Source organism: Poecilia mexicana, unplaced genomic scaffold, assembly GCF_051168715.1.
Source record: "Poecilia mexicana isolate PSO_F unplaced genomic scaffold, ASM5116871v1 scaffold_18, whole genome shotgun sequence".
In the NCBI taxonomy this organism is placed as follows: domain Eukaryota; kingdom Metazoa; phylum Chordata; class Actinopteri; order Cyprinodontiformes; family Poeciliidae; genus Poecilia; species Poecilia mexicana.
In genome coordinates this window covers 10886571-10899247 of record NW_028263387.1, presented here as the reverse complement: position 1 = coordinate 10899247, position 12677 = coordinate 10886571, and the positions used below count along the sequence as shown (strand labels likewise).

The 12677-nt window shown below is 44.0% G+C and overlaps 1 protein-coding gene across 1 annotated transcript; it reads right to left on the bottom strand.

The window, feature by feature from the left end:
- Nucleotides 1–13: 13 nt before the first annotated feature.
- efs (embryonal Fyn-associated substrate) lies at nt 14–12622 on the bottom strand. The gene is made up of 7 exons (XM_014988873.2): nt 12488–12622; nt 9760–11091; nt 9543–9665; nt 5477–6412; nt 5334–5399; nt 2197–2454; nt 14–2106 (listed from the first exon to the last, which is right to left on the bottom strand). The coding sequence occupies exons 1-7, from the start codon at nt 12497–12499 to the stop codon at nt 1921–1923; spliced, it is 2913 nt and encodes a 970-aa protein (XP_014844359.2). The 5' UTR covers nt 12500–12622; the 3' UTR covers nt 14–1920.
- Nucleotides 12623–12677: the final 55 nt, after the last annotated feature.

The following is a 12677-nucleotide window of genomic DNA, read 5'->3' as shown; positions in this document are numbered from 1 at the left end:
CGATTTCTCAAGGTTTATTCAGAAAAGGTGACTTTATTAGGATTTATACTGCTTTACGGAAATAACCAATAAATAACACCCTTATTAACAAAATTTGAATAAGACGTAAAATACACATTTAAATATAAATTCTTCCAAGAAAACACGTTTGTTTTTGTTTCAAAATTCTTTCTGTATTCTGAACAGAAATACAAAAGACATACAGCAAATGTAGTGGTCGAAAAAGAGGGTTTCTTATCGATGAAAAAACCTGTAAAAAAAGAAAAATTGCCATACCTGTATTATGTAAAATATTGATTTAAAAAAAAAGACATTGTAGCATTGCAATCCACTGCTCAAGTATTCCAGATGAAGGATTTGCATATATAAAAATGAAGCAAATCAAAATCATACAAACAAGAATGTCCAGAACAAAAAGGGTGAACAATATGGTTATAACTATCGATCAAAATCCTCAAACATAAAACTAGGGAAGTAGATAGTTTTTATGCAATACTTCAGGATACCACAAGGTGGCGCGGGTGAACAAGACAATAAAATCACAGTCCTTAAGAAAAACAAAACCTATGAAAACCCTGCTGATTCGGATCAGATATTGCAGAATAAAGTCAAGTTGTATAAAGGACTATTTAAAATAATCTTGGGGAAAAAAAGTTAAAACTATATTCTAAGTTTAAGCCCTTTTGTGCTGACTTCGTTTAGTTGCATAAATTAGTAGCTAGCATGTATAAGATGTGCCAAAAAGTACTCAGAATGACGATTAGTGTAAGCATACAGATACTAGTGTTCAAAAACACGTCTGTTCTTTTTTGTTTTTTTAGGTCTAATGACAAAGTGTGATTTATGCTGCAGTTTTCACTGAGTCAGGTCAATGTCACATTAACCATTGCAACAGTCAGGTTTTAGATGTAAAAAATGTACACATCCTGAAGTGAAATAAGGTCTCAGCCTGGCTGTTTAAATCTACTGAAGTACGAATCATTGGTAGGCATCTTAGAAGTAAGAAGATTAAACACAAAGCAGAAGTCATGCGAAGGTGCACATCCAAACGAGACGTGTTCCAACAGGTGAACTCGGTCAGCAGGTTCCTTATACTTCCACATCACTGTGGGAAAGAACAGGATTAGGTAATTTCTCACTGAACCACCATTAGTCATTCTCTGGCATTCAGTGACTTCTCAGAAACTGTGATAACCTGCATAACGGTGAACCGAAGAATGTGTCGAGTGATGCATCTTGCAAATGTGGGAATCGTGAGCACTGCCTTTGCTCTCTAATGGAAACGGACCTACTACTGCTCCACGTGTCAAGACGTAGGTAAACTTTCCTTTCAGTGCTTGCTTTGAAATACAAAAGTCAACATGCTTTCAGAGCGATGGGGGGGGAAAAAAGGAAAAGGCCCATCGGGTATCATTGTACAAAGGAAGGCCAGAACCGGAATAAAAGGCCTTCTTTTTGGACTATTTTCGGAGCAGGGGCTTGCTAAATAAATAGAGGAAGGAAGAGAAACAGCTATCATGTGTGAGGAAAAGGAAATGTGGCAAGCGCATTAAAGCAAAGCTCCCAAAATAACAGGTCCACAAGGACTGCTTCAACCTCACAGGGATTTCAATATTCAATAAGTTAACACTTAAAAAAAAAAAAGAAACAAGAGTGTCTGCCATCAAAGCAAAAACGTCAGTATACAAACGGACATAAAAAGAAAAAAAAAAGCAAAAAACACACGCACACACTCTTTGTAGAAAGACTCAATGCAATAAAAAACCCCAGCTGAGCAACAGCTGCAGTGTGGATAAACACGTGGTTCAGGGTATGGCTTCCCCTCACAGACGAAGGTATGGAAATATAATAGTTTAAAGACAAATAAGGCATTTCAACACTAAAATACAGGTGTAGTGTTTGTACAAGCGAAATGAAATATCACGACGATATTCCAGCCAGACGCTGCAGCAGAGTGGAGAAGCCGGCGGCTTGCTGGTAGAGCTCGGTGACGCGGTCCATCATCTCCTGGGTGGCGGTCGTCGACGGGTAGTTTTGTGCTGCTCCCTTCGTCGCCACGACGACCGCCTTCAGCACCTGGCAGAGCCTCCCTCCGGAAGTGGTGATCTGAAACGGAGGAAGGAGGCGACGTTTGCTCCGGTTCGGTTCGGTTCGAGCGTTTTTACAACGGGAAGATTCGGAAGAGAGGGAGCCTACCTTGGCCCGGAGGTCGGCGGAGGTCAGGAGGCGAGACAGAGTGTCCCCGATGAACACCAGCTTGTGCGCGGTCACAATGAGGCTCTTCCCCCTGGCGACGAAGATGCGCGGCGGCTGGTTGCCGTGCACGCTGCTGTCGAGCACGTTGATGGCGTCGGCGAGGCAGGAGAGGTGGGCGAAGCTCTGAGAGGAGTAGAAGGAGAGAAGCTCCGAGTCCTCCAGGGAGAGGGCCACCGGCAGAGGAGGCGAGGGAGTCAGCTGCACGGGGGAAACGCAACGGTGAGGGGTGGAAACGAGAGACACGGACGAGAAGACTTCAACTCGCTATGTCTCGAGAGAGTATTTACACTCTTTCAAGTTTTTTGCATTGCTTCTGCAAACTTGAATGCATTTTTAAGGCTCTTTTTTTCATATATATATGAAGTAGAACAAACATGATGCATAGGGTTTTCAAAGTTTTACAAATAATCCGAGGAGAGTACCGATCAGTAGGCGTGTACCAATAATTTGGGAAACTGGTCGATACTTTGATGATTTATATTTAGCGACTTTGCAGGTCAGGCTTTTTAAAGATATTGGTGCATCGATATCAACCAGAGCATTCGAGAAGGACAACAACCCCAGACATACAGAAACACCTTTAATGAAAAAGTTTAGATCAAAGCACATTTATGTGCTGGTATGGGCAAAATACCAGCACATAAACATGATTGAGAAAATGGGGCAGGACTTGAAAATCAATGTCTCTTGCGCTCTCTGAGGTTGAGCTATTTTACAAATTAGCACAGGCAAAGATTTCAGTCTCTAGACTGCAAACAAACAACAGAGACGCTCCGTAAAACGTGCTATTAAAACAACATGCCACACTTATAAGATTTTCATCAGTGAGAATTTTACAATCAGGTATTATATTCCTTCCACATGCGCTATCCTGTTTTGTTCCATTACATAAAATTCTATTCAAATAAATTAAAGTTTACGGTTTTTACTTGGCAAAATGTGGATAAATTAAAGCCATTCCAGATTTCAATAAATTGTTGGAACATATGATTTGGGGAAAGAGCAATGAAGAAATAAAAACAACCCTAATGAGAGTCCAGACTGAGGCACAAAAAAGGCTATTACCATTGTCTTCTTACTTTTATACCTTTTCTTGGTCGCTTAGTCAACCAAGGTGTGAAAAAAGAGAGAAATGATTATAACATCTAAAACAACCACAGCAGAGGACACAACAAAAACGAAAAGGCAGCACAGATTCAGATTCCAGTGTGGAAACAGCAGCCCAGAAAATGATCCATCCCTAAACAAGGTCATACGACACAGTCCCAATTATTTCTCAAAATTATAGCACAAGTACTATTATTTAAGGCACACTCAGTTATTGGGACCTGCCTTAAAGTGTAGGACAACTCCACGGTTTGAAAAGTCGGAGTGAAGCGCACAACTCGGCGCAGTATATCAAAAACAAGAGACGCTGCTGAAGGAAGGACTGTGCTTTCTGGCACTTATTGTCCTACGGCCTCCTTACTATGTGAGGCCAGATTGTTGGGACTCACAAGCGGACTCTTGTTTTTCGTCTGAGCCGCGATGACAAGGGAACCCTGCAAGGAGCAGGAAAAATGCAGACTGCTGCACAGAAGACGTGACTTCAGTTTGGTGCAGCACAACAAGACCTCAGAGTCTGACGCTGGAGTGACTAATTACGGTTTCTAATGTCTGTGTGTACACTTTCGACAGCGATAGACAGGGCTGCGAAGGCCAGCGCGAAGCAAAGCGAGTCTTCGCGCGCTGAATTGGGAGGCAAACGGCTACAGCTAGCTGGATTAATGAGTCACAGTGCTTACTAGTGAACAGAGCGCACTGTCAACTCAGAGTGAATAAGTGACTTATCCGAGTGGAGCTGCTGTTTGCGCATAAATCATCTGTGACCGCAGGCAGAGGGAGCGTGGTACCGTCATGGGAAAAAAGACAGAAAGTGCACTCCAGCTTTAAAAGTTTACATATCAAGTCATAATAAAAAAAAATCTTCAAGTGAATAAAATCTACTCTCAACTGCACAAAGACACAATAGATCCTACACTTTCGAAATGCAAGGGAAAAATAAAGACAGAGTAGAAGAAAACACAAGGAAAAGAAAAGGGCACCTCTGCTGCTTCCATATTTTTATTTTTTTTTTAAAAGGGAAAGTTGTATCCAGGTCTTGCTGATCAGCTGCAGGTGTGGTTGCCTCTATAAAAACAGCAGCATTGGCAGTTTGTCAACACAGCGCGAAGGTGGAAAGTTGTCAACAGTGACTTCACCAAAGCACCTGTTGCTGGCCGTCAATCTGTGGGAAGACCTACATTTAAAGTCCTTTACTCCCACAGTGAGAAAGATTTTTTTTCTCAAGCGGGGAAACACTTGAGACCAATCTTCCACGGACTGCATTTCCCAGGAAATTCACCCCGAGCTCTGACTTTGCTAAGCTCTCTGGATCCGCAGGCCGGAGTTGGTACGTTGAAGTATGACATTGAAAAAAAAAAGATTTGCTGAAAGCAGAAAGTTTATTCTTTCTAAAGAATATGACAGAATGACTCCAACATTACTTCTGGAACAATGTGTTTCTGACAGAAGAGACCCAAGACAAGATCTTTGGGCATAATGCACCATCCTATCCAAACTAAACAAGCATAAGAGGGCAACGATCCATACCCACCGTCAAGCGCACTAGTGGAGGGGTTTTGATTTGAGCTTGTACCTTCTGGTCATTGAGTCACCTATGAACTCTGCTCCATGCCAAAGTTCTACAGTCAAGCATGAGGCCAGCAAAGGGAGTTTGTCCAAAGTGGGTCGTGCAACAGGGGACTCACACTAAACATCACTGCAAATATACAACAGAGGGGCTAAAAAAGAACATAATTAAGGTTTTCTAGTGAATGAGTCAAAGTCTAGACCTAAACGTGACTGATATGCAGCGGTGAGAACTCGAGAGAGAGAGTTCGCAGTTAACAACTAATTTGCAATATTTCTCTAATTGCCATGACTTAGTGAAGACCAAAAGACTTTTTCAATTAGTAAAACCACAACCGAACCACAGCGTACTTCCTTGTTCCACAGGACTGCATGTGGAGGTGATTAACATTGTGGAGATTACTCACCCTTTGTTCTCCGGTGAAAGTTTGTCTGTTCTCAGAGAGGACATCGGGAAGAAGATCTGGTTTACCCTGGCATGAGGAACAAAGAACCGTCAGTGGTGACCATGAATACTTCTTCGCTCATAAACAGTGACCGTTGGACTGACCTGCAGCTTGACATATCCAACACTGTCTCCTGAAGGAACCGGGGCTGGGATTGGGGTCAAGCCAATCCCTGCATACTCGTTGCTAGGGTCCTCTTCTCCGTTAACGGGGCCCATCGTTAGGGTGACGCAGGCCGGAGATGGAGTCAAAGGAAACATAGGCTGAGGGGTGGGAGGAAGGGGCCGTTCTTGGATCCAGCTGCCTTTACGAGAACCCATTCCACCGCCGCATGACTTCCCATCAGGCACCGGGAGCGCTGGCAAGGGCCTGCGAGACAGAGATTCCTGGGAAGACAGACGAGGTCGCCCTTGAGCCTGCAGGAGGAGGGCGGACTCCTCTAGAGAGCGCTGGACCAGCGATAAGAGCCCCTCGTTTGGAGGAGCGTTCCCGATGGCGGACAACGCCGGAAGCACGTCCGAAAGCCGAACCCAGGCTTGCTGGAGAGGCGGCGGTGGGTCACCTGCGTGGCTGGCCTTCCAGGTGGACAGGATCTCAGCCAGAGACGTAGCCAGGTCCCGCGAGGACAGGGACGAGGCGGTGCCCAGCAGCGAGTGGACGAGGTTCAACAGCGAAGCTTTCCACTGGACGTCGCCGGAGCCGTTGCTGGAAACAGAGTGGCGGCGAGTGGAGGCGGAGGAGGACGACGAGCACGAATGGGGAAGCACTTCAATGGTCAGGGAGGGCATGTCGTAGATCCCACAGTCAACCTCAGTGGAGTCTTGTTTCTGATCTCCGCCGCTGGCTCGCTTGTCGGGTCCCGGGACAAAACAGACCTGTCCAACGTGCGAGATGTCCTCAGTGGGGAGGCTGCCGGTGGACTCAGCCAGCACCAGAGGGACACCTGGAAGAGTGGGGACACTGTAGACTTCGTCCTCATCTTCTTCAGGCTTTATGTCTGCCGCGGGTTTGATCAGAGTGATTGTGGGGACGTCATAGACCTACAAGTGGCGAAAGCAACACATTTTCACCAAATTCATATTCCTTTTACTTTGTAACTGTGGAAATGAGGAAAAGTTAAATGAAAATTCTCGGAGAATGTGATAGGATGATGTTTTCTCTCAAACAATATGCATTTGAGAACTTCTTACCAACACCACTAAGAAAATTAATCTGCTGGTGAGAAAAATACATAAAAGAAAGCAGCAACAATCTGGTTATACAAGTGTGCACACCCTCAATCTAAAACTTTAATAGGAGTCTATCTGCAGGCCACATCCTCACTAGGCAATATTTCCTCTCTAAGCCCTGTAAGCATCCCCTAAATCTATCAGACTCTGCGGCTATGTCTTGCCGCAGCCTCTTCACGGTACTCCTTAGACTTTGTGTTAAATTCAGATCTGGATCATTGTCAGGTCGTTCTGACATTTTTCTCCTGGTGAAGTCATTCTGGTGTTGATTATCGTCTTGTTATCCAAGCAGATACCTGAATGCTCAGTCAAAACTGAATTGTATCCATTTGAGGAAAAGTTGCCCCATTAGTACGTTTGTTTGTGTTGTTCCAGAGACAAAGTTTTGCTATCTGACCATAACACATTAAACCACATTGTTTTGGACGGTTTTAGCCACGTAAGCCTGGATGTAACGTTCTTAGTCCGGACATATGGAGAGCAGAGGTGATTGCTGTCAGGTGTGAAGCACAGCCAACACTTACAAGATGTTCCTGGTTGCTCCTGGTTATAAAACTGTTTAAAATTGATGTGAGCGGGTCTTTATTTATCGCTGCTCAGCAGATACTTTTGAACAATGAGCTCCTTTAAGCTTACGTAACCTGTCTGTACACCATGGGTTTGACAAAAGGATACAAGACAGTGCTGAACTTTATTTCAGGTTAACCACATGCACTATACCCGAGGGCAGCTGTGAACTCAGGAAGGTTGAGAGATAAAATAAAATCAAAAAGTGCGTCAACAAAGTGTTAACTTAAGAGGACGCACATTTATGCAATCAAATAATTGTTTTTTTTTTTGTTGTTGTTGTCTTTTAACCTTTTTCCCTCCCAACAGATTTTGTTGTTTTTAGTTGAATTGTACGGGAACACAACCATGAGAAGTGGAAAGGTTTTAGAATATTGCTATTTTAATTTACTTCACCAAAACTCACCCTAACTGCACTTTTAGATGGAGCTTGTGCCGTTAAATGAGTAAAATACTGCACTTTTGATTATCAAAAAGTCTAGAATAAAATTGAAATGAGCAAAAAAAAAAAAAAGGAAATCACACAAAGATCAGCAAATATATACAGCATTTGGAATTACTGACCTATTTAATTATTGACCACTCATTTTTGTACACCCAATAACAGCAAGAAACTGTGTCTGTAATTGCATTTGGGACCAGGGAGGATCGGGACAAAAGGGGAAAAACAGTCCAACAGCTGGCACACATTCTAAGCTAAGATTAAAGGGGAGGCCACTGTGGTCAGGGTGGTGGTAGTGCTGGTGGTGGGACAACCGTAGAACGGCCCTCACACATGGGTGTGACTGGGAGAAAATAGTAACAACATTTGGACTGGATAGACAGGCTTCCCCAGCCGACAGAGACAGGTGTGGCCCCGCCTTAGAGGGGGGCAGGGAGGCAGACTAATGGTGGTATGTGGGAAGAAATAGTGACAGGGTATGTGATAGTTATCTCTCGCATTCACAACCCACTGAGCTTGTATAGACATGAATTCCAGAGTAATACCGCAGCTTACAATAATTTCTAAACTAATGACTTCAACGAATGTCACAAAACTATCAGGATTACGTATACAGCAGTTGCATTCGCAGCCCCTGTAAAACTCAGCCGATCGAAGCAATTCCTTCACGAACCATTTCCAAGCTAGTTAAACTGTTGTTCTAAATCAAAAGAAAAGTGGCAAAGTTATAGGAAACCCCCAAAATTGAGAGTAGCCCAGTTTTATACAACACTTTCTATAGTTTTTTTAAGTTTGAACAGAACCTGATTACTTATGTTGTGATCTCTGGTCTGGTAACGATTCGAAATGTTAGTTGTTGGGAAGCACCGATCAGTCAGAGACCGGGAATGTAATCAGACGATTTTTTTTATTCTTCAATTAACCAGAATATATTATAGGTCAGGTTTTGAAGAAAACTGGTATTTGCCGATAAATAACCTAATTGGTGCATCACAAATTGCTTGACGTCGTACAGTTGGAAAGTCACAAAACAACTGGCATTTCCTCATTTTTGTGGTGCAAACAGGTGTTAGCCGTGCAGGGCAATGGCATATTTTCCTCTATTCTATGTATTTAAAACACAGAAGGAACTTGCTCACATATAGAAATTGCACAATGCTATTATTGTTATTAAATAAAACAAAAAAAAAATCAGACGTGCAAATAAATAACTTACTCCTGCGAAATAGACAATGTTTTCCATGAGCAGCAGCCATATTTAATCTGAACTCTGAGCTGTGGAGGAGCTCTGACTTTCCACTTCAGAATTTTATGTAATTACAGAAAGTATCAAATGTCTCTTTGGGGATGTTGGATATATGGCAAATAAAATTAAGGAATCGTTGCTTTTTGAGGGTAGTTTAGTGGACAGTTGGAAACTTGGTCAAGGTTTCCTTAAGGTGTAGACTGGTCTCAGATTCTCAGTAAAAACCAGGATTTTATGGTATAATGTTATTCACAATTGCTTAGCATATTGTTAAATCATACTTTATCTGATTACATGCTTCACAATCACGTGTACTGAAATATTTTAAAAAACACCAAAGTTTGTCTGTCTTAGTGCACCAGTTTTCTTTCAGTTCACTCATTTGCAGTGTGTAGCAACAGATACGGAAGGGGCTGAGTGTTCAATGCAGCTTTAGAAACTTCCAGTTATTCTCAATACTTACTCTGGGGGTCTCACTAAAATAACTTAAAACCATGAGATGATAGAAAAATTGGCTTTGACTTTCCCTTAAACGGCCGTTGGGGCATTCTACAGTTGGAGGTAAGGGTAAGGATTATTAACAGGATTTAACAGAAGATTTTAGTCGCATTTTCGGATTCTTTAAAAACATCAAAGCTATTTCATGTCTTTTAAGACACATACCAGAAATTAAATGCTTGCTTTACCTCTGTCTCAGGGTCAGCTTGTGATTGGACGCTGCGCGGGGTGTCATAAATGCCATCGACATCCGCTACGCGAGTAGATTGGATCGGCTGCTGCCACCTGACACTTGGAGGGGTGTCATACACCTAACATGGCAGCAGAGGACAACATCAAGCTGTATGAGATCATTCATCATAAAAACTGATGTAAGGTACAAAAGTAAGTTTAAAGACATGTTACCTGGTCATCTGCAGCATCCGAGTAATCCTGCTTTTCTCCAGTTTTGTTCGGCACTCCGCTGCTTCTATCCAGGCCGTTGCTCATCTTTTCTCCATTACCCTGGGGAGTTCTGATTTGCTTGTCCTCTGGTTGCAGCTGGCCTGCGGGACTTGCCTGAGCCATCGGTTTGGGGATGGAGGCAACTGATTGAGGTGTTGCTTGCTGTGCTTCTTTCCTGGTGACCCCTCTCACAGGAGGGGCTGGTGGAGGAGGTTTGCGGGCAAAGTTTGGCGATCCCGGAGCCCTAACTTGCCCTGCTCTGATTGAAAAAGAGGATCCCCGGTGACTAGCCGCACCGGGTTTGCCCCTTCCAGCTGCAGAGTTTGGGGGAAGACCCTTGAGCAAGGTTCGGGGAGATGCTTGGGGAGAGGTTAGCGAAGATGGGTGTTGGTGAGCCAGAACTGTGGCGGGTGGCCGATGTAGGTTTGACCCGACAGGGGTTGGTGTTTGGTAAACCCCAGGTGTGTCCTGACTTGCTTTGGGCTGTGGTGTAACACTGATCCCAGAGGTGCCGTTAGCGCAGAGAGTACTGCTCACACCACCACCTGTTGGGGACTGGTAAACATCATCGCTTGCAAGCGGCGTCCCTTTGGGCACCAAGTAACAGTCGTCTGAATGTCCTACTGTTGGCTTGTCTCTCGGAACAAGGTATGTAGTGTCTTCTGGTTCATCGGTAGCCCTTGGGACGCCACTGGGAGAAAGGTAAACAGATTCTGAAGCCAGGAGAACTCCAGGCTGCCTGGCATGCGGAGCTGCAGAAGGCATGGGACTTAGTGGCTTCTGGTAAAGAGTTCCAGACATTTCTGAACCACGCCCCCTTAAAGACGGAGATCGCGGCCGTCCTGTCACACCAATATCCCAGTCCGGTCTGGGGCGAGTGCCAGAACTCGAGTGTGAGCGCGGACGGCCGGCCTCCACTCTGCGTAGTTCTCCAGTCCGAGTCGCGACTCCCCCGCCTCGACCTTCGCCTGTGGCAGACGGCGACAGGTATACTCCGTCAGCAACGTCCGTGCTTTCGCCGAAAGCAGTCCGAGCCAAAGGAAGGCCAGGGGATAGGTACACAGAGTCTTCCTTCGGTCCAGGACCAGGCTCAGAGCCCGGCGGCGGAGCGGTCTCCAAAATTTTGAGGCGATTGGCGGGAACAATGCCCTGTTTGCCATGCAGGGAGCACTGCCACCAGCCTGGCCCGCCAGTCTTCTCTTGATCCAGAACCATCAAGATGTCGCCCTTTCGGAAAGCCAGTTCCTCAGGGCTTTCTGCTGTGTTGTCATACAGGGCTTTAGCCAAAACCGTCTAGAAAAAGAAGAGGATTGACAGTGGGGACTTTGAATACTTACTAATTCACTAATTTAAACACCAAATAGAAAATGAAAAAGAGCTGTAGTCTGCAGTATACGGTTACACCTGTTTGTCCTGTCTCACATGTTTACACCACAAGCGGTAGTGAGCAGTAGTTGATTGTGTCACCATATTTTGCTTGTTTCATACCGGACTTTTAAGAGAGTAAATTTGACTCCAGATTGAAATTTATTTTGTTGTGATCTGGGGTTATAAGCTCTCAGAATTCAAATGAATCCCAACTACATTGTACAGGCTAATTAAGGCAAATGAAATATATTCAATGTAAATATAAAAAATATTCAATTCAACCACTTGTATGATAATTTCAGCATGAGAGATGTACCATGAAATTGTTAACCAAAGTTTTTTAGTTTTTGTTTGTTTGCAGAGTTAGACATTTCATGGGAACAAAAAATAGCCGTCAATTTGCATCTGTCTTGGGAACATTTGGTCATATTGATGAAGGAAAGATTTGACTTGGAGCCAAGTGTTGTGGGTAAAAACATTTGTCTGTTGGAATCTCAGTGCGAATTCACACAACATCCTCGAACCACACTAATTGCCAACAGAAGTGTCTGAATACGGTTCAAAAGGTCAATCCCAAATCTCTTTGCCCTCGTTTTAAATTAGTGATAATTATTTAATTTTAAGTGGAGAAGTAACCCAGAGTCATATTGACATGGTACTGCCAAGTCATAAAGAGTTTGTTGATTGTTTAGAGCCATTAAATGAGGAGAAATGACACTGAATAGTGAAGAGTTCAGAACATCTGAATGAAAAGGGAGGAGAATTGGTGGACCACAAAGCACAGAAATACACACACACACACACACACACACACACACACACACACACACACATACAGAAAATCCCAATCTCAAAATCCCCAGCTGGGTCAGTAATGATGGCCAAAAGAGAAGAGGGGAAGCAGTCGGAGGTGGATCAATGATCAAATGGACACGGGAGCTTAATGTTAATGAGCAAGATGAGAGGGAGGGGGAGGGGATGAGAGGCACATCTGTCCCTGGCTGTTTAGGGTTTAATTGCCAACCCAAAGCCAGAGAGTCAGACCCCCTTTCATTTTCTAAACTAAACCCCCATCAGGGACAGAGAGGCTCCAATGAGCCATGAGGGAGCTCCCCTCCCTCCCTCAAAACAGTAATGGAGGCAATAAGGATCCTCATTAAAAAATATAGTGAAAATCTACAACAGCTAGAAAGTGGCCGTCATGTTTCAGCTTATGTCAGTCATTTATAATCTCATCTGTCCACCACAGAAAGATTGGCATTTTTTATTTATTATTTTTTAAATAAATCCATGCACATAGAAAGGAAATACGTGTACTTACAGAGACAGACATGACTCCAAACTCATTAGATATTTCTCTGAGAAACTGTGAAACTAAGTGCTCCGATCGCTCAGCCCATCCGTGCAGATCAGATCAGATCTGCAGAGATTTTTGTCGGATGTGTTGACGGGCAGCAGCAGGGAGACTGGCTGCCGAGGCACAGCTGGCTCTGGACGGGACTCATCTCAGT

Coding starts and splice junctions, on each gene's coding strand:
- efs (XM_014988873.2), bottom strand. Junction 9,666..9,759: donor CGGATGCTGCAGATGACCAG/GTAACATGTCTT, acceptor CTGCCATGTTAG/GTGTATGACACCCCTCCAAG. Junction 2,455..5,333: donor CTTTCACCGGAGAACAAAGG/GTGAGTAATCTC, acceptor TCCCCCGTGCAG/CTGACTCCCTCGCCTCCTCT.